The following is a 27784-nucleotide window of genomic DNA, read 5'->3' as shown; positions in this document are numbered from 1 at the left end:
GCTGCGGTTGTGCGAGAAGCCCATCCACCCTGGGGTAGGGGGGTGTCTGGCTGCTGCTCTGCTCCCTCCTCGGTCTCCAAAGCTCCTCTCCAGGCCAAGCTGAACCCAGACTGAGAGCATAAAACGGCCACAATCGCCAATCTAACTTTTTCAAACCTCAAACCGCGTGAGAGTCGCCACCGAGCACCAACCGCTCTCCGCGTGGACGTTCTCGCTTTAACTGCAGTTGCGCCTGAAAGTCACCGCCTCTGAACTGCGCGGGTGACGGCGCAGGAGCCCTAACACGGTACCAGGTGCAACCCAAGAACAATCTGAACGACACCCGCTCACTCGGCACGCGAGAGGCCGCCCTACCCAGCCGCCCTCCCTGCCCACCCGGCCTTCCATCCGCCCTCCTCGGCGTCTCCACCCTCCGTCCGCGTCCCCGCCGCCGAAACCCCGGAGGCCTCGAGGACGGAACAGACGGTTCACACACATTCTGCTGGAGCCCGAGGCTCCGAAATCTGCTATCTTTCCTATTGGAACCTGGATGCAGGGAGGCGGAGCTGACCGCACAAAGTGGCTCGGAGCCCGGACACCGCGCACGCGCCCCGCGCCCCGGAAGCGCTCCTGTACCCGCGCGGCGACCCGGAAGTGGCCCCGGCCTCGGGCGGGAGGGAAGAGAGCAGAGGAGGCGAGGCTGAAGGCGCAGCTGTTGCCTGGACGATGGCGGGGACGGCACTCAAGAGGCTGATGGCCGAGTACAAACGTGAGTTCGAGACTGCACCTTGCCCGCAGTCCGGTGCGGGGCGTGGACTCCGTCGGTGCGCCGTCGGGACGGGTTCGTGCGACCGCCCGGAACAGCCCGCGACGTCCGGCTGGGAGAGGCCGGCGTGGCGCTGATCTGGAGACGCCGGCTCTGCGGTAACAGGAGGGCCCGCTGCCCCAGCCTCGCGGACGCCCGCGGGTCGGGGAGGGGCACCTCGCCGGCCTCCTGGGAAGTCCAGGAAGCGTCCTGGGGATAGTGGGGAGCGCATTGTGATGGGCCGGAGGTGAAAGGTCAGACTCGGGTCTCCGCTTTAACGAAGGGTTTTTGAGCGGTGCCACCTACCTTTCTTCTGGATGGTGTTGACACAGCGTCCTTAGTGCTTAGTGCCCGCAGGATTTTCTGATGTTTGCTGAAGGCAAAGGGGAAAACGAGAACCGTTCTCTGCCTTCTACCGCGGAGGCGCCCTTGGAGTCTCGGTGATGAGTGGGGGACGAATGCTCTTGTGTTTGCCGGGACACGGTTGCAGCCTGCGTGCGCTTCACACCTGCCGGTCAGCTGTCCGACCTTGGCCTGGCCCTCGCCCCGCACCTTCCCCCATCCCCATCTGTGAGGATGGACCTTAGGCAGGTGCCTGACAGCTGGCTGTCTAGAGCGTGCGCTGTGACAGTTGTCGTTATACTGAGAACACTTTCAGAAGAAACTTGAAGATAAACTACAGTAATGAATGTCATAAGGCGAACTGGTAAACATGCGCGCACCCTAAATCGTCTTGGTGGCTCTGCACAGAGAGTATTGGTGTTTGGCTGGAGGGAACCCGTGTTGCAAGTGCAGGCTTATTAAAATAAACGTTTAAATAGTGCTCACCATCCAGTGTTCTCTAAGGTAAGAATGTATATTTAGGAAAGCCTTCTGGGGGCAGAGTGGGGAGATACGGTTCCCCCTGAACAGATTTGGGGTGGGGGCCACTGCCTCTGTCTCCCCATGGGACACCTGGCTGGGGTCAGGTGTCTGGGGACACATGCCATCTCCTGCCATCCCATTGTGTGTTGCTGTATCTGTTTGTGTGTTTGGCCCCTGTTTCTAGACTGCCAGTGGGTGTTATTTTTGTAGAAGACACTATAAAACCCCTGCACAGGGAATTTAGGTGGCTGCTTCAGTCCAGTCTTTGCATCATTGCGCTTGTATTTTCTCATGTTGTCCCTTTACCGAACTTAAAGAAGTCTCATTAACTATTTCAACCATATTGTCAGTTTGTAGTAATAATATTGTCAGTTTGTAGTAATAAAATGTAAATAGCAGTTGATTTTCAAAGCTGTATCACAGAAATGTATCTTGTGTGTTTTAATGTGTAAATGCACAACATTTTGGAGTGTATGTAGCACAGAGCTCTACAAGTGTCTCCCAAAGACGCCAGTCCCCGGTTACCCACCAGACACTGACCTGGGCACCGCTGTGAGGGACTTTGGAGATGTTGGTAACTAAGGAGCTGATGTTAAGGTGGGGAGAGTGTCCTGGGTTATCGGGTGGAACCCAGTCATCACACGAGGCCCCCAAACAGACGAGGAGGCAGGAGGGGAGGTCGGGGACCCAGAGCAGGAGAAGGACCCCTCTGACAGGGCTGGGCCAGGACCAGAGGAACATGGTGGTCTCTGGAACCTGAGGATGACCCCTGGCTGGCAGCGGTGAGGACCTGGAGCCTCAGTCCTGCAGCCGCTGGGAGTGGGATCCTGCCAGGCCCCTGAATGAACTTGGGGGGCAGCCTTGTGAGAGTATCAGCAGAGAACCAACTGGCCTGTGGGTGCCCAGCCTCTAACACAAAAATTGTGAGGTCATCAGTGGATATTGTTTTCAGCCACTGAGTTTGTGGTCATTGTCACATCAGCTGTAAAAAATGACTACAGTGTATTATGGGGGGTTTGTTCTTGATGCTGTATCTCAGGAACATGACAAAGTTCCACTTAGTGATTCTTGTCTTTTGTGCCTTAGCATCCCGGCTTGCTGTCCTCCTGTATTTTAGGGTGGTGCATCCTTTGGGAAGGTATCCCCCCAGAAGCAGTTTCTGTGTGCCAGGGATTGGATAGATTTGGATGGGGTTTAGGCCCACTGTCTTGTACTTGAATAGTCATAGAACTGCAGAAACTCTGAGGTGGTAGGACCTTGGGTGTGAGTCTGTTCAGGCTCCTGATTTTACAGATTTTGTAGGGAATTGAGTAACAGACAAAATGATTTGCCCAGGTTCTTACAGCCAGAAAAAAGGAGAGACAGGGAAAGAACCAAAGTGTCTTAAACCGATCTCTTTTCTTGATGTTTTATCTTCATGCATCTGGGATTTTCTAGGGGTATCATAGATGGACTTAGAGCTCCCGTAGCAACACATCACAATCGAGTGGGCTTAACACAAAAGAAATTTATTATGTCACAGTCTGAAGGCTAGAAATCCCAGCAAAGTGTTGGCGGGCCTCGTTCCTCTGAAGGCTCTAGGAAGATCCTTCCTTGCCTCTCCCAGCTTCTACGGGTTGCTTCCCATGGCCGGCTTCCCTCTAATAAGGATGCCAGTCATTGGTTAGGACCCATCCTAATCCGGCGTGTCCTTGTTTTAACTCGATTACATTTGCACAGCGCCCGTTTCCAAATAAGGTTACATTCACAGACTCCTGGGGGCGCTGTTAAAGCCAGTACGGTATAGTAGGAACCCCAGACTTAGGTGTGTAGAGCCAAGCCCCTGTGCTTCTGCACCTTGTGGCCCCACAGCCTTCTCTGTCTCAGCTGGAAGCAATCCGTAGAAGCTGGGAGAGGCAAGGAAGGATCCTTCCCAGAGCCTTCAGAGGAACGAGGCCCACCAACACTTTGCTGGGATTTCTAGCCTCCAGACTGTGACATAACAAGTTTCTTTTGTGTTAAGCCCACTCGACTGTGATGCATTGCTGCGGGAGCCCTAAGTCCATCTGTGATACCTCTCAGCCTTGTTCTTCCAGTTGTTTGGGCTGCAAGCCTTCGATTGTCTTTGCTGATTCATGTTATTCTGTATCCACGTGTAGTCTGTTGGCCCACTTTCAGACTTTCTCCTCTATCTGGGGTTCCACGCTGGCCCAGGCTCTGTTGCCAGCACAGGAGAAATTCAGGTTGGGTCACTCTGCCCAGAAGCCCTCTTAGCCTCTGACCTCTTAGCCTCTGTGTGCCGCAGCCCTTCTGCCTCTGATCTCATCGACCCCTCTGCCCAGTACGACTCTTCAGCCCCGTGGGCAGCCCTTCCCTGCCCTACTCCCCTGGAAATGCCGTCTCTGAACACCAGACACCCTGGCCTTCCCATTACTGTCGTCCTTCCCTGTCTTTAACTCTTTTTAGCTTTTTAAAGGTTTTATTGTGAAAGGTGTTGTATTTTAAACAATATAGGAGGTGTACATTCAGATGTATAGTAAAATGACACGAGCTTAAGGAGAATGTTAGCAGGAACTGAGCAGTCTGGTGTGTGTTCCTTCCCACCCCCACCAGGAGTGACGACCACCGAATTTGTGTTCCTTGTTCTTTTCTTTATAGTTCTGTCACTTAATATCCTCCTGCATGCATGCATGCCAAGTCGCTTCAGTCGTTTCTTACTCTTTATGACCCAATGGACAGTAGCCCACCAGGCTCCTCTGTTCTTGGGATTCTCCAGGTGAGAATACTGGAGTGGGTTGCCATTTCCTCCTCCAGGGGATCTTCCCCTCCCAGGGATTGAACCAGCGTCTCTTCTGTCTTCTGCATTGGCAGGCAGGTTCTTTACACTAGTGCCGCCTGGGAAGCATGTGATATCCTCCTACACATTTTACTGACTTCTGCCTGGTTTTATACTTAGTGGGGCTGGGATTGCACAGTATGTATTCTGCAAATTGAGTTTTTGCTCAGCACTGTTTCTGAGATTCATTTATTAGAGCTGTGTCCATTTTCACTGCTGAGTAGTGGTTATGTGTTACAAGTGTTTTATCCCTGTTTGTGCTTTGTCTTTCAACCTTTGTGGTGTCTATTTTCCTAGCCACCCTTTTGTAAACAGTTTTATTGAGGTATAATTGACCTGCAGTAAGCTGGTCTATAAAGGGTTCATTGATGACTTTGGTGTTCGTGCAGCCGTCCCACCTCCCGAGCCGCCTCCTGCCTCTTTGTAATCCTCTGGGCCCTATCTTTCCTGCACCCCCAGCGCCCAGGCAATGACTAATCCACCTTCGGTCACGTTTATCACTCTCCTAGTTGTTTGTATTTTCTTTGTCAGAGGTCTTTCACTCTGCAGTCATGTTGCGATTCTTCAAGGTTGCTGCTTTGGCCAGTTGTCGCTCCCTGTCCTTGCAGAGGGACGTTCCTCTGTGTGGGCAGACCCGCCACAGCTTGTCACTGCATTCGCCTGTCAGTGGACCTTTGGGTTGTTTCTAGTTTTCTTGGCTGTTACAGGTAAACCTGCTGTGAACATGTGGCTCCCTGTCTTTCTTTTGAGTAAGTTCCTGGGTCACATGTGAGATGTGTGTTTGATTTTTAAAGAAATAGCCAAACTGTTTCCAAGCAGCTATACCATTTTACCTCCCCAGCAGCAGGGTATCAGGAGGCCCACTGACTTGCTGACACTTGGTGTGAGCAGGTTTAAAGTTTTAGTCACTCTGCTTGCTGGGTGTGTAGTGGTATCTTATTATGGTTTTAGTTCCTGTTTTTATGTGCTATCCTTATATCTTTATTGATAATATGTCTTGAGTCTTTTGCTCAGTTTTTAATTGAGTTTATTGTTTCCTTATTACATCCTAAGAGTTCTTTATATAATGCTGGTGCAGGTCTTCTGTTCGACATTTTGAAAATGTTTTCGGTTAGACTGTGGCTTGCCTTTTTAAGCCTGCGGTAAGAAGCCGGTGCTGCTGCCCGGTTAGCATCTGGAGTGCGCTGTGCGGTGTGAGCTGTGTGCACTGGCTGTTTGGCAGGACTCTTGCTCCTTCACTTGGCTTCCCTCTGTCCCTTGAGTGACAGCACCTGCGGCTTGCCTTGTAATTTTCATAACAGTGCCTTTAAAAGAGCAAAGGTTTTAAAATTTTCAGTGACGTCCAGTTGATTGACTTTTAAACCATTTCTTGCCTCCTGTGTTATGTTTAAAAAATCATTGCCTAACATAAGCTCACTAAGGTTTTCTCCTGTGATTTCTTTATACTGTTAACCTCTTATATTTCAATCTGTGATTCATGTCAAGATTTGTGTGTGGTATGGGATAAAGATCAAGGTTTATTTGTAGATGATTTCCAAATGGCTGTCTGAGTTTTTGAGTGCTGTATTAGCTTGCCTGGGCCTCTGTAACAGAGTGCCACAGGTTGAGGAGCTTAAGCCACGGAAATCGCTTCCTTAATCAGAGATCCAGTGTGGCAGCACTGGCCCCCCGAGGCCTCTCTCCTGGGCATGTAAACAGCCGTCTCCTCCTTGTCCTCACGTGTCCATCCCTCTGCGTGCTGTGCCCTAATCTCCTTAAAAGGACGCCTGTTAGAGTGGATTAGGGCCCGCCCCCCCGACCTCATTTAATTTTAATTCTTTTTTAAAGATCCCAGTTATGCACTTTTCTCCATTTTGTGCCACTTGCTGCATCCTGGAGTTCATCCTGTATGAGGACACAGAGGTGTCCCGTCAGTAGGGGCGTCATAATGTGACTGATCCCCTGTTGGTAGACATTTGGGGCGTTGCCAGCTCTTTTGTTTGTTTGTTTGCTATTACAAAAAGCCTTGAAATAACTAACTTTACCCACACGCCTTTTCTTATTTTTACCCTTGTGTCCAGGGGATAAATTCCAAGAAATAGGACTGTTGGTCAAAGTTTATATTTTATTTTGTGCGGTATCTATTTTTTAAGTCACTACTTAATGTTTTTATCAACCAATTATCATTCTCAAGGAATCAGTGGCAAAGAATGGGCATTGCAAATTCCTCTGATATTAAGATTTTGTTTCTCTTTTTGAAGTTGTTTTTATCATTAAACATGAAGCAATATGGTTGTGTGTGTGTTTTAAAAACAAAACAGCAGAACAAGTAAACAGAGCGTTGTTTGTTGTTCAGTCGCTAAGTCGTGTCCAACTCTTTGCGACCCCGTGGACTGTAGCCTGCCAGGCTCCTCTGTCCCTGGGATTTCCCAGGCAAGAGAACACTGGAGTGGGTAGCCATTTCCTCCTCCGGGGGATCTTCCCAACCTAGGAATTGAACCTGCGTCTCCTGCTTTGGCAGGTGGGTTCTTGGGGTTGCTGTAATTCTTTGCTGACCAGTAGGTGCCGCTGTTGACCAAGGATGGGGTCAGGCTGCTGGAGGTAGCTGTTCTCCAGCTGCAGAGTTTAGACCTTGCCCTTCCCTGAAGGGAGGGTGTCATTGAGGGGGTTGGGGGGTAGTTCCCAAGGAACTCCATGCAGGAGGAAAAAGGCCAGCTCTTTTGGGTGCAAGTTCCTCCTCCAGGCCCAGGCACCTCACTCCCTTTCCTACTGACTATATCCGCCACCCCTCTTTAGCTCTTTGTAGTTCATCTATCCTAATCAGTTGAGGCAGTGACGGATTTTATTTTCTTGAGCTCCAAAATCACTGTGGACAGTGACTGCAGCCATGAAAGTAAAAGACACTTGCTCCTTGGAAGGAAAGCTTTGAGAAACTTAGCATATTAAAAAGCAGAGACATCACTTTGCCGGCAAAGATCCATCTAGTCAAAGCTATGGTTTTCCCAGTAGTCATGTACGAATGTGAGAGTTGGACCATAAAGAAGGCTGAGCACTCAAGAATTGATGCTTTCAAATTGTCATGCTAGAGAAGACTCTTGAGAGTCCCTGGGACAGCACAGAGATTAAACCAGTCAATCCTAAAGCAAATCAACCCTGGATATTCATTGGAAGGAATGATTCCAGAGAGGTCTTATTACTCTTAGTTACTATGCTTGATCAGGGTCCATTCTCTGTCCCTTCCGGTAGCAAGCTATGTGTTACTGTCTAAAACTGCTTAGTCACATCCAGTGACTTCTCACCTGCTACTTCCTCAGATTTTTCTAGAAGTGGATTCATAGTTGGGTGTTGTTATAATTTGTTACAAGTTCCTCTGCACAGAAGCATCTTGGTTGCTACCTAGATTCTAACGCTAGTCTTGAAGTCATGACATCAACAATTAAAAAAAAATTCTGCAGCGTGTCTCTTGGTGCCCGTGTGCACACATACCTGAGTTTACACTCTGGAGATGACTTTCTGGGTCATGTTTATTGTTGTTTAGTTGCTAAGTCATGTCTAACTCTTTTGCCACCCCATGGACTGTAGCCCACCAGGCTCCTCTGTCCATGGGATTTCCCAGGCAAGAATATGTGTCTGTGGCTGAGCAGTGTCCCTGGTGTAGATGGATCGTACCTTGTTCATTTACCATAGATAGACATTTGGGTTGTTTCCTATGTGAGGCTGTTATGATAGTCCTATGCCGGGAACATTCCCGTACGAGTCTGTGGGCACATGCATTTTACGTTTTATTTAATTTTACTCCATTCCTGTTTTCAGGCGCCATCCTGTGTTCACGACCCCTGATTTATGTGTCCAGCCTGGACTGCTCTTTAGGGCTCTAGTCACAGGTCCAGTTTCCCCCTTGACAGACTGCATTTAGATGACTTGTAAGCATCTTTAACTTGATGTTTCAGAACTAGACTATTTACATCCTTCTGAAACCTGTTTCTCTGGCGGGATTTTCCAGCTCAGCAGCATGCATCCTCCCTGTGGTTCAAGTCTGCCGTGCAGTTGCACCCTGACTCTCCCCGGCTTCAGTGGCCCACAGAGTTCAGCAAGGTGCCAGGGTTTCTTGGGGCTTCATGCTCACGGGCTCCTCTGTAGGAGCAGAGTGGTTGGGTCACCACCCCAGCAGGTGCTGAACTCGGTGGGGCCCAGCGGGGTCCTCTCCCAGGGAAGACTCAGGAGACTGCAGGTCCTTAGTCAGCATCATCATTTTGATGACCACTGTCAACATGACAGGAATTCCCATTCAGTCGGGATTTAATATATCATGTTTGATGTATGAGCTTAAGTCAGAATAACCAGCAGGAGTATTTTGGAAAGTTAAGCCAGTTTGTTTGTTTGTTTTTTCATTGTAAAGTGAAAGTGTTGGCAGTTCTGAAAGTTTCCTTTTTGCTGGCAGAAAGAACTGTTCACACAGTCTTGATCTGAAGTGTCAGTGCAGCCGGCATTCACTTGGGACAAGCAAAATCTCCATTTGCTAGTATGTATGCCATGTCATGTATGAATAGCTTTATATGTTTTACAGTTTTTTGTTAAAATGCAAGGTAATATGCATTCTTTTTCATAATGGCTTTACCTTTTATCTTACAGAACTAACGCTGAATCCTCCAGAAGGAATTGTGGCAGGTAAGGTTCTGTGAAGTTCAGTCTTTATCATTTACTCCTAACTGCCAAAGTTTCCTACAGAATTAAAGTTGTGGAATTTCTTCTTTGCCTGCAGGCCCCATGAATGAAGAGAATTTTTTTGAATGGGAGGCATTGATCATGTGAGTTCATCATATGTGTTGTTTGGTTTTAAGCTTTTACTGGAAATCAGAACTGTGAGTCACGTTCAGCAGTGTGACTGCTTGGAGGCGTCAACGGAGAGAGAAAGGCCAAGTGCACCTCTTCTGTTGAGTTTTTCTCTGTCTGAACATTTGAACTAATTTACAAAACAGAAGGGAAGAAATTTGTGATTGCCTGGGGGGATGGATGGGGGAAGGGATAGTTAGGGAGTTTGGGATGGATGTGTACACAGTGCTGTATTTAAAATAGATAACCAATAGGGGCCTGCTCTGTAGCACTGGAACTCTGCTCAGTGGTATGTGGCAACCTGGACGGGAGGGGAGTTTGGGAGAGAATGGATACCTGTATATGTATGACTGAGTCCCCTTGCTGTCTGTCCACTTGAAACTGTCATATTGTTAATCAGTTGTACCCAAATATAAAATAAAAAGTTTGAAAAGAAAAAAATACAAACAGCAGGAACATTCATCCAAAGGGAACGAGTGTTTCCTTAAAACCAGTGAAAGGCTTAGTTAAGTATTTGTAGAGTTTCAGAATGATGAAGTTTGGACTCTGGGTTAGCCTCAAACAGAATGGGCTCCGGCTTTGAAAAGTCCTTGAGAGCCTGGGGCCCTGGCGGTGGGGAGGGCTTCTCGGTGCGGCGCGGCCCCAGGCCTGTGGGTGCAGCCTGGATTCGTCTCCCCGCTCCTCGTCCCCCACTTCTCCCGTCCCCTTCTCCCCGCCTTCCCAGTCCTTCCGGTCCCCTGCTGCTGCTCTGCTGTGTACCGTGTCTGGCCTTCCCTTGTCCCTGGCTTAGAGACATGGCTTAGTTCCAAGGTGAGCAATGTGGTTCCTGACTTCATTCTAGAAAGGTCCTGCCTGGATGTCATATTTCACTGTTAAGTGTCGCTTCTTGGAAAGAGCAGTGGACTTTTGACTCCAGAGTGTTCTTTGGCCCTGTGACCCAGGCCCTTGTTTTCTTTCGACCTTAGGTGTGTGATTCTTGACCGTTCTTAGGTGGTATTTTAAACAAAATGTGGTTAGGTAGAATTTAAGGAAGCTGAAATTAAACTCAGTTTCAGTGTTCTTGTTAGTAAAATGAGGCCTTTCGGTTAGCTAGCAAGTTTTCTTCAGGTGGGATTTTGTTGGGTCGAGGCATGCTCTGGCGGGGCAGGCCTGGGAGGTGTGTGAGGTTTGCTGGAGCAGGTGTGCACCTGGGCATGCAGTGTACTGTTAGCATCAGCAGATGCTCTGCATTTGCTCAGTGCTCATATCAGGTTTCGGAGAAGGCAATGGCAGCCCACTCCAGTACTCTTGCCTGGAAAATCCCATGGATGGAGGAGCCTGGTGGGCTGCAGTCCATGGGGTTGCTAAGAGTCAGGCACGACTGAGCGACTTCTCTTTCACTTTTCAGTTTCATGCATTGGAGAAGGAAATGGCAACGCTCTCCATTATTCTTGCCTGGAGAATCCCAGGGACAGGAGCCTAGTGGGCTCCCGTCTATGCGGTCGCACAGAGTCGGACACGACTGAAGCGACTTAGCAGCAGCAGCATATCAGGTTTAGTCTGAGACAAACTGCTGCTGAATGTTGTCTGTGGAGCTTAGATTAATACGTGAAAATTGGTGTGAAAGTGAGGTTTTTTGGTAAGCAAATTGTTTTAAAAATCACCAATAAACACTATCCAAAGAAAATATGTCACACCTAGCATTGCCTCATCGTTTGTTACAGCCAGCGGCTTGGGCCTGTGATGCCCATTTCTTTCCTGTGTGGAAGTGCTTTTGGCAGGAGGATGGCTTCACAGTCTGTTTGTATCTAGCAGGTACTGTCCTTCACCCCCTGAAGCAGGTCCAAACTGGAGGGCACGTCTCCTGGTCAGCCTGTCTGCTTTGAGGCACTCAGGTCAGTGGTAGCTTTTTATCTTTGGGGAAACAGGAGATTGAATCCCGTGAGCTTGGTCTGTAATACGTCTTTTCCATCTGTCAGGTCACGTGCATTCTTTCTGTCCCGCCCAGGGCAGCCTGTCTGTGGGTGCACAGGGGTCAGCGAGCCCCTGATGGCCCTTCAGCCTTCCCAAGCCGTGGCCGAGGCGCATTTAACAGGACATGAGAAGCCCTTCTGGGACACTCGAGCCTTCCAGTGTGTGTGGTGTTTTTTAAAGGATTTACTGTTATGAACCTGTTAGAGTAAATATTACTAATTATAGGTAAATAGTATAAAATTAAACCAATATTTTGAAAACTTATCTTAAAAAGTGATTAGAACTGCTTTTAGGTAGAGCACTTTTGTGTTTGAATAGGCTTTTGCGTTAGTGTGGAATTCCCCGGCCCCGGGATCTGCTGAGATTGTGGGTTTTGGTCCCGTTCCAGATCCTTCCACAAACAAGAGGCCGTTTACAAATGTGCTGAAAACATCTATTAAGGAATTAACTGTCCTCCCATTGATTTGTCTCACTCCGCTGTTCTGGCAGACGGCTGACTGAGTTTTGCTCCTTGGTGTGATAGGTTTTCTCTTTCCTCTTTTTATTCTTTGATTGTTTCCTGAGTTCCCTCCATTCCCTTGTGCTTCTAAAAAGCGCTGTGCCTGTTCCTGGGAGCCCGGTGCTGTTGGCTTTGCTGTAGTGCTTACCTACGAGGCCTCAGCTGTGCAGCGAGGAAAACGTCTGTTCAGATGTCCCAGCAGCAAATACCGAGAGCCAGTCATATGGGGGCCTCGTCTGAGGATACAGATGTGTCCCGGGTAGCCCCACAGCTCTGCCCTGAAAAAGCAAGGTTAAGGGCCTAGGATGGGAAACGCAGCTAATTAAGGAACAGTAATGAAGTCGCCACAGCCTTTTCTTGGACTAAAGGAGACAGGAACTCCAGTGACTCTCGGCCCAGCTTAAGGTAGATTTTGAGCCCATGGCCCAGGGGGAAAGGACTGGGGCTTTCGATCAGTCCTGCTGAGGGCTGTGGGTCCCTGGGCTGTGTGTGTCTGAGTGGCTTTATGGTTTTGGGCAGTCACTCTGCCTCTCTGGATCAAAAGCTTTGTCGACAAATGGCTTCACGTCCACCTTGTCCAGCTCCAGGGTCTCTGGCCTGTGCAACCTCAGTGGCCCTTGCTGTGGTGTGGCAGTGGTCGGGGGCGGTGGACACGCGCTTTTGCAGGATAGGAGGAGCCCTGCCATTCAGGGTGGTAGTTTATCTTCCATGTCAGGACAAGGCGTGGAGTCCTTGGAGTCTCGCTGCCCGGTTTCTGTCCTACCTCAGGCTTCTTAAAGCAGCTGCCATGGTCGAGCTGCTGTCCCATCTCCAGGTCAGGGCCCTGAGGCTGTGATGAAACGAGCAGACCTGCCCCCCTTCCTGAATGGCTGGGCCCTTGGCTGACTCCATCCCCGTGTCTGCCGGCACACTTGGGTCCCAGCTGGTTCACACCTGCTGTGGCTAGACTTCCCCGATTGAGGCCCTTCCTAGGCTGTGCTTGGCCCATGCTGAGTGCCAAGGCCACTGGCATGGTGCCGCCCTCTGTACCAGGCTTTCATGACGAGTACGGAAGCTGGCTCCCGTTAGTGCTGTGGCTGCTCAGATGAACCTGAGCTGTTACAGCACATGTGAATAATTTGTACTGCGTGTCCTCTGGCCCAGCAGTTTGCTGCCTGGGGGTCCTTCATCGAAGTGTTATAAAGGACTTATGGTGGTCCAGTGGATGAGAACCTGCCTGCCAGTGCAGAGGACCTGGGCTCCATCCCTGATCCGGAAGGATCCCATAGGCTGCAGGACAGCTAAGCCCTTGCGCCACACCTATCGGAGCCCGCGTGCTGTAGGGCCCTCGAGCCACAACTGCTGAAGCCTGCGGGCCTAGCGCCCGTGCTCCTCAACAAGAGAAGCCACCACGATGAGAAGCTCGTGCACTGCATCTAGAGAGGAGCCCCCCTCTCTGCAGCTAGAGAAAGCCCACACAGTGACAAAGACCCAGCGTAGCCAAAAACAAAACCTGAAAAACAAACAAACAAAAAAAAGAGGTGTTATGAAGACCTGTGTGTGAGGACGTTCATTGCAACATTCACTGCAGTCATAAAAAAAAATGTGGAAACGTCATTGTCCCGCCCAAGTTACGGACGTCCAGTCAGCAGGATGCCGACGGCACGGCCACGGTTCATGCAGATGTTGGAAGGCAGGTCTAGACCAGTGTTGTCCCTGAGTAGGGCCGCTCCTGTGGGATGTTGGGCCATGTCTGGAGACACTGTGGCTGACACCCCCAGGTGGCAGGGGAAGCTCTTGCCCTGTCCTGGGTGGGAGAGTGCTGAGTGCCCCACAGTGCCCAGGATGCCCGAGGTGGCAGTGGTGTTGAGGTTGAGAGACCCTGGTGTGGCTGGGTACATTGAGCAGCTTTATTGAGAAAGGATCTACATGCAGAGTTTTACTTGGATCGAGTGTGCCAAGTCAGTGATTTCTTAGTACATTAAATAAGGAGAGTTTTGCAGTCATTTTTAGAGCATTTCCAGAAAAGTGCTCATGCCTGTGTGCGCTCAGTCCCCACTCCCGCCCTCAGCCGCCGGCACCATCGATCTGCTCTCTGACTGTTGACTGGCCTTTTCTGGACTTTTCCACAAGTGGAGTCAGGATAGGGCCTCTGGCTCCTTCTCTGGGCGTGGTGCCTTCGAGGTTCCTCAGTGGGGCCTGGGGCAGCGGCTCCTGCCTGTGTGCTTTATCTCCTGCAGGGATCTGCCCACCCGCAGGCAGCTGTTTGGCTGCTTCCCTCTTGGGCCGTTGTGACGGTGCAGCTGTGAACTTCGGGTCTAAGTGTGCAGACAGGTGTCCCGTCCCCTGGGCTGAGTGCCCAGGAGTAGACTTGCGGAGCCACGGTTTCACGTTCCCACCTGAGTGCTGAGTGTTCACTTCTTCACTTCCTCACCCTGTCTGTGTTGTCTGATGCCAGCTGTCCTGGTGTATGTGAGGTGGGTCTCAGTGTGGGTTTGGTCTGCGTTGCCCTGGTGACCGAGGCTGTTGAGCATCTTTACATGGACTAAAGAGCCATTCAGATGTCTTTCTTGGTGAACTTAGAAAGTTTTGCCCAGTTTTAATTGGGTTGTCTTTTATTTAGTCCTAAGAATTCTTTATATATTTTGGATGCAAGTCCTTTATCAGATGTGTAATTTTCAGATATTTTTCCTAGTCTGCATATTTTCTTTCCATTTTTTAATTTTTTAGGCCATGCTGTGTGGCATATGGGATTTGGGATCTTAGTTCCCCAACCAGGGGTCAAACCTGTGCCCCCTGCATTGGGAGTCTTAACCACTGGACCACCAGGGAAGTCCCTTTTCAATTTCTTAAGAGAGTCTTTTGAAACTCAAAGGTTTTTATTGCTGATAAAGTGCAGTTTCATGGGGTCGCACACGACTGAGGGGCTGATCTGAACTGAAAGTGCAGTTTAGCAGTTTTTCTGTGTATAAATTATGCTTTTGGTGTCATATATCCAAGATAACAAAGATTTTCTCTCATGTTTTCCTTTAGAAGTTTTACATTTAAAGTTTTTAAATTTAGATTTTTGGGCCTGTTTTGGATAATTTGGGGGTATAGCATTGGGTAGGGGGCAGCTTCATATCTTTTGCATGTGACTGACCCTTTGTCAGAAAAGGTGATGGCACCCCACTCCAGTACTCTTGCCTGGAAAATCCCATAGACGGAGGAGCCTGGTGGGCTGCAATCCATGGGGTCGCTGAGGGTCGGACACGACTGAGCGACTTCACTTTCACGTTTCACTTTCATGCATTGGAGAAGGAAATGGCAACCCACTCCAGTGTTCTTGCCTGGAGAATCCCAGGACGGGGGAGCCTGGTGGGCTCCTGTCTGTGGGGTCGAACAGAGTCGGACACGACTGAAGTGACTTAGCAGCAGCAGCAGTCCCTTTGTCTTGCACCATTTGTTGAAAAGAAAATCTTTCCTGTATTGAATCACTTTGGACCTTTGTCAGAATGAGTTGACCCTTGGTGTGAAGGTTCTGAATTCTGTCCTGTTGACCTGTGTCTAACCCTCCGTGAGTGCCGCACATTCTCTGTCACTGCAGTTTGATAGTATGTTTGGAACTTGGGCAGTGTTCTGTTCTCCCTTTTCAAGGTGTTTTACCTGTTCTGGGCCCCTTGTGTTTCCACTGGAATCTGGGGATCCGCTTGTCAGCTTCTGTGAAGAAGCCGTTGGGATTTGATCGGGATCGTGCTCAGTCTTTAGATCAGTTGGAGGCGTGTTGACTGTTTAACCATCTTGAGTGCTCCAGTCCACGCACGTGGAGTGTCTCTCCACTTATTCAGGTCTTAAAAAACTCCTCTCGGTGGTGCCATGATACTTGTTAACGAAGTGACCCCGTTTTGTGGGTGAAGGTGCGAGTGGATGCGTGTGGAGGGAATCCCGGAGGGTAAGCAGACTCGGCAGTGGCCGCCTCAGGTGGGTCAGGAAGGGGAGCATTTGCATTTATTCTCTGTGCTGCTGTGTTTGCGTGTTTTCTAACATACCTGTTTTCTCTAGAGTCAGAGTTTACATTGTCGATGCTGTTGTCCATGTCATCATTCGCTATGATGTTCTTGTAATTGATGGACTTATTTTGTGAGCTTTAAATATAGTTCAAATCTATTTGATGTAAAGTTTTCAGAAATTTCTGTTACAGGCAAAAGTTAGGGGATAACTGTAGGCTACCTTTAGAGAGATTTAATCATGAAAATAATTCTGTGGAAGGAAACTGTATTTGTTACTGCTGTGCTTTCCTGAAATGGAAGCCTGGTGCTTTTCTTCCTCAGAGTGACCAGCACTGGTTCTCTACGTCAGGACCTGGGGTGCTGAGAACATGACAGAGGCTCGCAGCTGTCTGGGCCCGTCCCAGAGACAGTGCTGAGGAGGGCTGGTCCCAGGTGGCTGTAGACACTCAGTCCAGCTAAGACCACCAGGCTCCCACTGGCCCCCAGGACAACAGCTCCCTGTGGCCTGTCCTGTCTGTCCCACAGATGTAAGTCCTGTCAGCAGGACCTTCCTGGCAGCTTCTGCAGCCCCGTTGCTGGCCAGGTGGCCCTCATGCAGCAAGCGTGCCTTCAGTGACTTGGGGGCCTTGAAGCACAGCAGGGCACCCCAGAGCTGGAGTCCTGGCTCCTGGGGGCTGTGTATGCAGCCCATGTGGGCAGGGGAGGCAGGGGCTTTGGCATGAAGCTTTGACTGAGAGCAGAGCCCCTGATCTGGCACCCCTTGCAGCTGCCCGCCTGCCCGCCAGCTGGGTGCTCCCTGTGGTTCTGCAGTGTGGGGGCAAGGGCGGTGTGCTCCCCTGACTGAGAGTGTCAGTGAAGCCGTGTGCCCTTCTTTTTTATGCTTTCATATGCTTTTTTTATGCTTTTTATGGTCCTGGCTTTGGAGAGTAATTGTTCCTAGGTGATCCAGTTCAAGGGCGTGCTAGTGAATGGGTTTACAGTCTGTCCATTACTTCAAGCCTTGTGTGTACATTTGAGACATCTTGTCTGTGTGCTGTGACAAACTTGAAAAAGAGAACAGCATGAACACAGCTTCTTCCACACCTGCTGCAGCTGGAGTGACGGGCAGGCTGCGGTCCTGGAACATGCCTGGCGGGCAGATGGCTCACCGAGCCCAGACACACCCAGGTTCCACGGTGGAGTGCCCTGGCCTCCCCATCGCCTTCGGAATGCAGCCGTGGGCTTCGTGTGTTATCTCTTGTGTTACAGTTTTAGAGATGAGAAGCAAAGCACAGTTCTTCACTTAAGGGTGATGTTGGAAGATTAACCCCGGGTGTCTCCAGTGTTTATTGGCTCTACAAGTGACCGCAACCACTGTCCTACAAGAGGACCGAGCCTTGCTGGGCCTGGTCGGGCGGGGACGTAGGTGCTGTGCTCACGGTGCCGGCCCCAGCCTCTCGCTCCCCTATAGCCGGGAGAGCAGAGTGGACTGCTGCTTTTACAGAGGAGACCAAGGCCATTCTGCTCTGCTGTGAATGCTGGTCTCAGAAAGGAAATAAAATACATCTCTCAGAGCTCTGCAGTAATTGAGGCCATCATTTTAGTCAATTACAGTAGAAAATAACTCATAGGCTTTGAAGAGTTTGTTTGCCTCAGATAAATATGGTTTTGAGGTGAGGCCCTCTTGAGTGGAAGAGGAGTAAGGCTGTCCTAAAGTGTGGCGAGAAAGCTGTCCAAAAACAACACTAATTATGTCTCCCATCTAAGTTCAGGAATTGACTCGATAGCATTTTCCGTGAAGTCAGCTGGCGTGCCACCACTCATGTGGGCACACCCGCGTGCTGGGCCAAGGCACTGGGTGTCCTGGAAGAGAGGAAGCCCCCATTTCAACCAGTAGCGAGCCAGAGTATTTGAAAGTAGCTTTGATATTTCAGATGTGGGAGCACTTTAGGAAATGTTTGATCTTGCTTCTGAAGCTGTGGACGACACAGTGGGTTTTGTTTTATTTTAAAGAAAGCCCTGTTATGAGAAACAAAGACCTGTTATCAAAGTCTTGAGCAAATACTAGTTGGCTCAGTCCAAAAACACGACCTACCTAGACATTCTTTTCTGTTCTGGCTCAGAGCTGCCAGGGACAGTGAGGCGCTGCGAGCCTTCCTGGCATGCCCGTGGCCTGCTCTGCAGGCTCCTGGGTCAGCAGCCTGGGCTGTGCTCTGCGCCGCGCCCCCTCAGCCACCTGATCTGGGACCCGGCCCGAGGTGGGGGGACCCTAGCCTTCTTGGCACCTCCCCTGGGAGGATGCGTGGGGAGCCCCGCAGTGGTGTTCATCCTCTGCTGGAGAAGTGGGCAGGGTGCAGACCCCTTCAGAGGGGAAGGCTTGGGACAGCTGTCGGGGAGCCCCCCACACTCGCCCCCTGTGTGGCCGTCCTGTCCCAGACTCTGGTACCGCTGTCTTGGACACTCGTGCACCACACTGACCAGCTTTTCCCTCTGGTCTCCCCCAGAGTAGCAGGGACACAGTTTTCAGAATCCACGTGTGTGTCTTCCGTTGAGAAAAAATGGCTCCACCAAACCCTTGTTGCCTTGATCTCGTTTTGACCATTTCCACCTGCACCCCCAACAGTGGCGCAGTGCCAGCTCTGCTGCGCTGGGCGCCTTCACCAGGGAGAAGTCAGGTGTCTGCACAGGGAACCTCTGCTGTGGCACAGGCTCTCTGTCCCCTGCTGTCTTCGGGGCTCGGGGGTTACATTGGCCTCAGGCCCTCTCCGCTCCTGTGAAGAGAACAGGATCCCTTCTCCTTGTTGGACTGACTGCTCTTCCCAAAGTGTTGCCCTGTGTCAACGTGTGTAGCTGTTATTCGTCAGTTCTGCCTCCTTATAAACGTTTGCTTAGGAAAGCTGGTCTAAGTGTCGGGCCTGTTTTATGAGACATTTGTATCTGTGAGGGGAGGAGGTTCCCCCCTGTCACACTGTGAGCGGGGTGGCTCGCTGCTCTCTCTGCTGGCCTTGCATCTTGTCTATTGTTCAGAATAGTGTTTTTAAAATTTGACAGGACTTTGAAAGTGGTTTGGCCCGTTTCTGCCATTTTCCGCACGAGGAGGACGTGAACCCAGGCAGGCAGGCGCGTGCCTGGTGACAGCGAGGACTCGGGTGACTTTCGGCCCAGAATGTGGAGCGAGCCCAGGCCTGCAGGTCAGGGCTCGCGGCTCACACACGTACGCTCGAGCCTCATCAGTCAGCCATCCCTGTGTGCTCTGGGTCTGCCCCTTGGAGGTTACAGAGTCACTTCTCAGGCACTTTCAAAAGCTACAACTAGCCTTCGAGATACCAGCTGGTGGCCGCTTGTTCGTTCAGTACAGTGGAGCCTGCTCTAACACGTGCCTTGGTGCGTGTACGGGATCCTGGGCGCCCGCATGCCGGCTCCGGCTCTCTTCTCTGATCCCGTTCCTCTGGCAGGCGCTGCGGCCTCACTCTCACCCTTGCTAATGTGAAACTCTGCCTGGCCCGCCCTTCATGGTTTAAGCCGGATTGGAAGGAGACAGCGACACAGTGCTTCCCATCCAGAGGCAATTCATCATGTTATTTAGATCATCTTTTCACCTGCATTTATTTGTAAAGCAGTAGAAGTATCTTGTACTTATGTCTATGGCACTCCACTCCAGTACTCTTGCCTGGGAAATCCCATGGATGGAGGAGCCTGGTAGGCTGCAATCCATGGGGTCGCGAAGAGTCGGACACGACTGAGCGACTTCACTTTCACTTTTCACTTTCATGCATTGGAGAAGGAAATGGCAACCACTCCAGTGTTCTTGCCTGGAGAATCCCAGGGACAGGGGAGCCTGGTGGGCTGCCGTCTATGGGGTCACACAGAGTCGGACACGACTGAAGTGACTTAGCAGCAATAGCAGCAGTACTTATGTCTAAAACATGATAGACTTTGAAGAAAATCTACCTGTTTCTGTTTTTCTTTTATATCTTCCAGGGGCCCAGAAGACACCTGTTTTGAGTTTGGGGTGTTTCCTGCCATCCTGAGTTTCCCACTTGATTACCCGTTAAGTCCCCCAAAGATGAGATTTACCTGCGAGATGTTTCACCCCAACAGTAAGTGCTCCTGAAGGAGTGTGCTGGCCCAGGGGCACCTGGAGGTGCGCACAGGCAGGCGTGCGTCGCGTGCTGCGGTTCTGCCGTGTGTGTGGAATTTCCCATAATACACCGTTAGACAGTCACTGTGGTCAGTAGCGGCAACTGAAGAAGTCAGCAAGTTCAAGGTGGTTAACAGTAAAATGCAACTGTGAAGACGATTGTGCGTAATTAAAAATAAGATTACATTGAAGATAAATACATTCTTTAAAATGACACCTGTGAGGTAGTTTAAAGACATATGTGGCCAATAAAGTTGTTGAGTTATAGGAGTGCTAATAGTCTGATAATATTATATTTGATGTTCAGATAATCAGTACGGTTTTAAAATTTAGCCTTACAGGGAGTGAGTATGTGTGCCACTTTTATTTTGTTAGTTGTTTTTGAGAGAACTGTGTGACAGCATCATGAAGGTTGGTCAGTCCATAAACACTGAGGCAGATTCGCCGTGGGTTGCTGGGGTCCCACAGTGAGCAAATAGTCAGAGGTAGGGGCTTAACGGTCAGGAGCTCCCATCTGAGGGCAGCGATGGGCGCTGATCACGGGGTTGTACAGATGAGAAAACCCCATGGGGGCCAGGAGGGCACCTGCGATGGGGGTGTAGAGCCCCCCTCTTGTGGGAGGAGCAGCAGGGGTGGCCAGGGTCTGTGTGGGGCAGGGAGGGGATCTGGCCTGTACAGAGGCCCCGTGTTGGGGGTGCAGGGGCAAACCAGGGCGTGCCTCTCAGTCAGCATTAAGGATTCTGATGTTTGTCTGAGGAGCAGTGGAGGTCCCTGACAGGCTGGGAGAGGGTGTGAGGGGGTGGAGAGGCCGGCATGACCAGCGTGGTCTCAGAAGGGCCACGGTGTGCAGTGCAGAGGGCAGAGTGAGTGCACAGGCTGGGGCTTTGCCGTGGCTGGAGGAAAGAGACTGTCAGCCTGGCACCAGCGGTGGGTGCTGGTGACGAAGCCCTGTGGGTGGGGGTGGGCCCCTGGGTGGGGGGGGGTGGGTTTTAGGAGGTCACAGTAATGGCTGCAGTGGGGTGGGGCAGGGACACAGCTACTTTCTGATGCTTCTGGGGCAGCAGTGCCGTCACATGGTCCTACCACTTCCATGAGGAAGTGACGCTGAAGTTGAAAACTGGACATGTCCTCTCTGTCCGTGGCAGGGAGAGCTGTTCAAAGTGTCCTGGCTGCTGCCTGGGTCCTGTGTGTGTGGACCTCAGACGGACATCCCAGTGTCCAGGACAGATGGCACGTGGTCTTCTAACCCTTCAGTGAGAGCGCAGCAGCCGCTGGAGCTGGATGTTGGGGTGCAGGGGCGAGGTGTGGAGGAAAGGCTGTTTAGAGCTGCTCCCTCTGCTAGAGGGTGACAAGATGGTGGAGGTGAAGTCAGCCAGTTTATTTAAAACTGCCTGTTACTGTTACCACTTAGCAGCCTTACAGGCTGACGAGTGATCCCTGGGTATCTGAGCCTGTACCGATCACCTGAGAGCTGTGAAAGGGAAGTGGCAGGTGCATCCCGAGGGTCTGGTTAGGGGTGCTGTTGATGGAAGATGGGTTTCAATTCAAGCACAGCTGATTTCCAGAGAATTCAGGTGGTCATTTTCTGTTAGAATAAGTTACCAGGAGAAATCTCAGTACCTATGTTTTTCTGGATAGTTAAGTAATTCCTGTAGCCTTTATCCTAGTCACAGGAACCTGTGTTTTACACAGTCCAGTTCAGGGGCTTAATGGCAGAATGAGGAGTATCTGAGAAGCTCATAATGAGAGTGTTGTGAAGATCCTAACTACATGAGACACGTGGGCAGAATATCTGACGACCAAATGGCCTTTCATTTATTCCCTTGGATGTAATACCTGTAAAATCCGTATGAAAATGGGGCCACCCCATGGGGACTAGGGCTGTGCAGGCTGGCCCAGCACCGTGTTCGTGATTGAGCGGTGCCCTGGGGGCCTGCTGGGCCTGTGGGCAGTGTGTGGATGTTAGTGTGGTATCCAGGCCACGGTTGTGTCGGGGTGCAGACAGCTCCCTTCAGTGGCCACTGCTCACGCCTCTTCTCCGTGGTCCGACCGGGTGCCCAGTCACCAGCGTTCCCTTGGCTAACCGTGTGTGTCCTGCCCTGCAGTCTACCCAGATGGCAGAGTCTGCATCTCCATCCTGCACGCTCCTGGCGACGACCCCATGGGCTACGAGAGCAGCGCCGAGCGCTGGAGCCCCGTGCAGAGCGTGGAGAAGATCCTCCTGTCGGTGGTGAGCATGCTGGCAGGTAACGCCGCCCCGCCGCCCCAAGACAGAAGCAGTTCTGGTCCAGAGAAGAGACTTGACACTGGGGCCTGCTTCTCTTTCTTCACTAACCCTTGTCTTGCAGCTCGCTGGTCCTTCCTGAGTGGTGGTGTTCAGTCGCTCAGTCTTGTCCGACTCTTTCCGACCCCATGGACTACAGCACGCCAGGCTGCCCTGTCCATCACCAGCTCCCGGAGCTTGCTCAAACTCATGTTTATTGAGTCTATGATGCCATCCTACCATCTCATCCTCTGTCGTCCCCTTCTCCTGCCTTCAACCTTTCCCAGCATCAGGGTCTTTTCTAATGTGTCAACTCTTTGCATCAGGTGGCCAAAGTATTGGGGCTTCAGCTTCAGCATTAATCCTTCTAATGTATATTCAGGATTGATTTCCTTTAGGATTGACTGGTTTCATCTCCTTGCAGTCCAGGGGACTCTCAAGAGTCTTCTCCAACACCACAGCTCAAAAGCATCAATTCTTTGGCATTCAGCCTTCTTTATGGTCCAACTCTCATATCCATACATGAGTACTGGAAAAACCATAGCTTTGACTATACGGACCTTTGCTGGCAATGTAATGTCTCTACTTTTTAATACACTGTCTAGGTTTGTCATAGCTTTTCATTCCAAGGAGCAGGTGTCTTTTAATTTCATGGATGCAATCACCATCTGCAGTGATTTTGGAGCCCAAGAAAATAAAGTCTGTCACTGTTTCCAATTTTTCCTCAACTATTTGCCATGAAGTGATGGGGCCAGATGCCATGATCTTAGTTTTTTGAATGTTGAGTTTTAAGCCAGCTTTTTCATTCTCCTCTTACACTTTCATCAAGAGCCTCTTTAGTTTTTCTTCACTTTCTGCCATAAGGGTGGTGTCATCTGCATATCTGAGATTATTGATATTTTTCCTGGCAGTCTTGATTCCAGCTTGTGCTTCATCAAGCCTGGCATTTTGTATGATATATTCTGCATATAAGTTAAATAAGCAGGGTAACAATATATAGCCTTGATGTACTCCTTTCCCAATTTGGAACCAGTCTGTTGTTTCATGTCCGGTTCTAAGTGTTGCGTCTTAACCTGCAGAGAAGTTTCTCAGGAGGCAAGTAAGGTGGTCTGGTATTCCCATCTCTTTCAAAATTTTCCAGTTTGTTGTGATCCATACAATTAAAGGCTTTAGCATAGTCAGTGAAGTTTTTCTAGAATTCTCTTGCTTTTTCTATGATCCAGTGGATATTGGCAATTTGATCTCTGGTTCCTCTGCTCTTTCTAAATCCAGCTTGAACATCTGGAAGTTCTTGGTTCATGTACTGTTGAAGCCTGGCTTGGAGAATTTTGAGCATTACTTTGTTAGCATGTGAAATGAGTGCAGTTGTGCAGTAGTTTGAACATTCTTTGGCTTTGTCCTTCTTTGGGATTGGAATGAAAACTGATCTTTTCCAGTCCCGTGGCCACTGCTGAGTTTTCCATATTTGCACGCATATTGAGCACAACATTCCAGTACCTCCACTAGCTTTGTTCATAGTGATCCTAAGGTCCACTTGACTTCACACTCCAAGATGTCCGGCTCTAGCTGAGTGATCACACCATCGTGGATAACTGGGTCATGGAGATCTTTTTTGTATAGTTCTTTTGTGTGTTCTTGCCACCTCTTCAGAATATCTTCTGCTTCCCTACCATTCTGTCCTTTATTGTGCCCATCTTTGTGGGAAATGTTCCCTTGGTATCTGATTTTCTTTGAAGAGATCTCTAGTCTTTCCCATTCTGTTGTTTTCCTCTACTTCTTTACGTTGTTCACTTAGAAAGGCTTTCTTATCTCTCCCTGTTACTCTTTGGAACTCTGCATTCAGATGGGTATATCTTTCCTTTTCTCCTTTGCCTTTCACTTCTGTTCTTTTCTCAGCTATTTGTAAGGCCTCCTTTTTGCCTTTCTTCTTTTGGGGGGTGGTTTTGATCACTGCCTCCTGTACAGTGTCATGAACCTCCTCCCTGAGTAGTTGATGTATAGTCTTCTCTGCTTTTTTATGCAGAGAAGCATAAGCTTCTTCTCCAAGCATAAGCTTACTTTTCATAACTGTGGACGTAGAGATGGTCTTGTGTCTGTCTGCCATGTCATTGGCCATGGTTACCTGTGCTCTGACCTGGGAGTCCTGCTGTATTACAGACACCGTATCCTGGGTGTAAAGCTCAGGCGACACTGACCCCAGCCTTAAGGCCCCACAGTCTAGGGCTCTTTCACACCCACCAGTGGTGCAGCCACAGCAGTCAATCCGAGGTGAGGACACGGGGCGCTTGGGCCACTCCCTGAGGTCAGCTTAGAACACAGAGGAGTTAAAAGGTGAGGGGGGTGGGGCATTTGGGGTGAGTGCTGAGCCTCATGGTGGCAGGACTGGGTGTGGCTGGAGCCCAGCTTGGGGAGGTTGCCCTGTGGACAGGTGCTGTCCCAGAGCCTGACACTCCTGGGCTGTTAGACCATACAGCAGCGCCCAGGAAGGATCGTCCTTGCAGCCCAGGTGCTTGAAGCTGGTGGGGAAGGTCCCAGCCGAGAGGCGGGCAAGGCTGGGAAGACCCTGGATGCTCACTGCGTGGTGTGAGGGGGCTCCTGCTCCTGCCCTGATGGCGGGTGGAGGGGTGTTGTCTTTGGGACGGAAGTCCAGAGGGAGCAGGATTTGGGGAAGAGCAGAGTTTGGGTGTGAGTGTCCACCCTTGATGGGTGCTCTCCAAGACCTGGCCATGGAGGTGAGGTGCGGGGCTGTCTCTGGAGGAGGCAGGAGGGGACGCAGCTTGGAGGGACTCCCGTAGGCGGGACACGGGGGCCTCAGAGGAGCCGAGGGAGGAGTGGGCTGAAACCCTGGTCGTGGGGGCAGTGCTTCCATGGAGTGGAGAGGCTGGGCCCCGCAGCTGCTCGGCCAGCCAGCTGGTGTTAAGGTGAAGCCGTTGCTCTGGGTTGGAGAAGCCCGAGGGCGGCTCACACCACTCTTCAGCCTGGCCCCTCAGGAGGGGCTCTTCTCCCCAGAGAGCTGACAGCCTCCCACAGCTTCTGGTCTGCCTGGTCCCCTCCGTGGGGAGATGCCAGTGCCCTTACAGGATATAGGGGGTCGTGCCAGGCCCTTCCTGGCCGAGCCCCTTTCACCTGGAGATTCTCCCTCTTTCAGAGCCCAATGACGAGAGCGGCGCCAACGTGGACGCCTCCAAGATGTGGCGGGACGACCGGGAGCAGTTCTACAAGGTCGCCAAGCAGATTGTGCAGAAGTCGCTGGGGCTCTGAGCCTCCCGCGCCCATGCACAGCTGCGCGCAGACGCACTGCCGCGCGCAGACGCACTGCCAGGCGGTTCGCGGGGTTTCCTCTGGGATGGACACTCTGTGCTGGTACCAAAAAAGGCGAGCTTGCAGAACCACAGCATCTGTGTTTTTTGTACCTTTTCCACCCCAGGCAGGCTTTTCTTCTGAAATGCGGGCTTCCGTAGGATGATGGCAGCCAGGCGCAGCTGGGGCGTCCTGCGAGGGGCTTGGGGACCGGATGCGCTGTCACCACTGCCTCTCGCGCTGACGCGCCTGTGCACCCAGCACTTCCTGGAGTGGGAGCGGTGAGGGGACGTGCCAGCCCCGTGACTAGAGCCAGTGACTCTCCTGAAGATCTGGGGCCTTGTTGCCCAGGCGGAGGGCTACAGCGGCTGTCTCCGGGGCCCCTCTTGGTCCCCTTGCCCCAGCAAGGAGCACACGGCTTTGTTTCAGTACCTTGTTTCACAAGCAGGTTTTTGTTCTTGCAGTCTAGTCATATTTTTCATTTGTTGTATGTTACAAATAGTCACATTTAGAAATACTGTCAGGAAATAAATACTTTTTAAAAATGTGGATTAATGAAAAGGGGGTGCATAGAAAAGTCTTGTGCTGGCTGTCAGGCCCAGCGTCTTCCCTGCTGGTGTTCACTGCAGCTCACCCTTGAGTCTCGGGTACTAGTACGTTTCCTGGAGTGCGAGGATGTGAAGCTAAGACACCTTTTGGGTGTGCAGGAGGTTTTCTTTTCCAGTCTGAAGGCTAGGAGGTTCTGAGCGTGTGTACACAGTGGCTGTGGCAGCAACTATGACTGTTGGGACAAAACCATTCTTTGCAGCTTGGGAGGGGAAGGAAGGGAACGGCTCCCCTCAGCGCAGAGCACAGAGCGTGCCTTACCTGGACCTGATCGGCGCCTGAGAAGCGTGCTGCGGGTCCCGGGTCCCTGTCATGGGCGGGCGCTCAGCTGTGGTTCGTTATTTCCAGACGGTCTGCGTGCCCCGGCGTGGGCAGCTCAGCCCTGGGGGTTACGTTTCAAGCAATAACAGATCTGTTGTGTGCAGAATCACACATTTGGCCTGTTGCAAACAGGTTCAATTTAAATAGGAGTTTTATTTTTGAAATAAGGGACAATCTACAAGACTTACAGGACACTTGACATTGTGCTGTCCTTCGCCCTGCTCAACGTGCTGTGGGCAGGGCTCTGCTTCCTGCGAGCTCACTGATGCTTAATGTTCAGCAGTTCTGGCTAAGAGGCTTCTGTGGGAACCCGAGTCCTCCTCCTCAGAAAGGGGTCATTTACAGGTTGAAGTTCAGTCTGAGGACTGGTCCTGGGAAAGGGGTGGGAATGGAGGTGTCGCACCTGGTGGTGCTCACAGGCCCGCGTGGGGCTGCAGCGCTTTCGTGGAGAGCAGAAAGCGGCCGTGGGCTGGGTGTGAGGGGTGGGCACTGCGGGGCGCAGTGGCCACAGGGCAGTGAGCCCGGAGGCGGTGCAGAGGCGGTCCCTCTGCAGAATGTCTCTATTCATTTGTATTAAATGAAACGAGAGAGTCCCGTGGTGTCCTTATTCTGTGACAGAGTCTACGGTAAAAATAAAGCTCTATTTTCCCCCTGTTCTGATCAGTGTTCTTCTTTGTTGTGGTGTGCTGTAATTGTATGGGAACAGCGGGACGGCCCCTGCAGAGCATGGGCACTGGGACCCCCACTGCCCCATCTCCCCAAGATGCCTGAGCTTCCGCGAGTTCCACTGGCTTCCTGTTCCTCCCGCCTTCTGGTCTCCCCTCAGTTCCCGGTGTCTGTGTCAGGGTCTGTGGATGTTTTCACCAACCTCATCAGGCAAGGGGAGACCAGCGGGCGCCGAGACGGTGCTACTGTTCTGTCCTCAAATCTCACACCTGTCACGGCTGCAGGTCTCATCACAGCTGCTGACACGAGTCTGGCCTCGGGCTGTGTTGGTGCAGAGGCCAGTTGCTGACCCGCCATACTGTTCCCGTGTGGCCCTGTGACGTCCTTCTGCCCCTTCCTCCCTGGCTGCACGTGTGTATGGTTGGGGCTCGGCCCCTCTCCCAGCAGCGCTCATTCTGCCCTTTGCTAAGGGGCTTCCGTCCCGCTTTGCACTATTTTGATCTCTGACAGGATGGTGAGGTGGGGTCCCTGATGCCACCCTGGGTTCAGGGGGTGCTCGGGAGGCCTCACAGCTGCTAGCTTTTACAGCGAAAAGCCCAGGGGCTCCAGCGCCTCCACAAACATGGCCTGGGGAAAGGTCAGGGAGGCACCAGACACAGGCTTCCCGGGACCCTCCTGGCCAGGTCACACGGGGTGCACTTGATCCACCAGCAGGGAGCTTTTGGGAGACAAGCGCTGAGGGAGTTTATCAGGGGCTGGTCATGTGGGTACCCTCTGCCTGGCACCAAGACCCCAGAGCAGCAGGGGTGCAGC

The 27784-nt window shown here is 51.2% G+C and overlaps 1 protein-coding gene across 5 annotated transcripts; it reads left to right on the top strand.

Moving 5' to 3' along the window:
- Positions 1 to 632: 632 nt before the first annotated feature.
- Positions 633 to 26962, top strand: UBE2G2 (ubiquitin conjugating enzyme E2 G2). Of its 5 annotated transcripts, XM_024991802.2 has the most exons (7): positions 633 to 748; positions 8884 to 8964; positions 9075 to 9110; positions 9205 to 9250; positions 19656 to 19774; positions 21921 to 22045; positions 25227 to 26962. In XM_024991802.2, the coding sequence occupies exons 4-7, from the start codon at positions 9210 to 9212 to the stop codon at positions 25542 to 25544; spliced, it is 603 nt and encodes a 200-aa protein (XP_024847570.1). In that variant the 5' UTR covers positions 633 to 748; positions 8884 to 8964; positions 9075 to 9110; positions 9205 to 9209; the 3' UTR covers positions 25545 to 26962. The 5 variants fall into 5 exon arrangements, with proteins under 5 accessions (XP_024847570.1, XP_024847565.1, XP_024847575.1 ...); XM_024991797.2 differs by lacking the exon at positions 8884 to 8964; NM_001076328.1 differs by lacking the exon at positions 8884 to 8964 and having other exon boundaries at positions 654 to 748; positions 21921 to 22061.
- Positions 26963 to 27784: the final 822 nt, after the last annotated feature.

This window comes from Bos taurus, chromosome 1, assembly GCF_002263795.3.
Source record: "Bos taurus isolate L1 Dominette 01449 registration number 42190680 breed Hereford chromosome 1, ARS-UCD2.0, whole genome shotgun sequence".
Lineage (NCBI taxonomy): Eukaryota > Metazoa > Chordata > Mammalia > Artiodactyla > Bovidae > Bos > Bos taurus.
The sequence above is the reverse complement of the archived record's forward strand: the minus strand, read 5'-3'. Positions and strand labels throughout refer to the sequence as shown.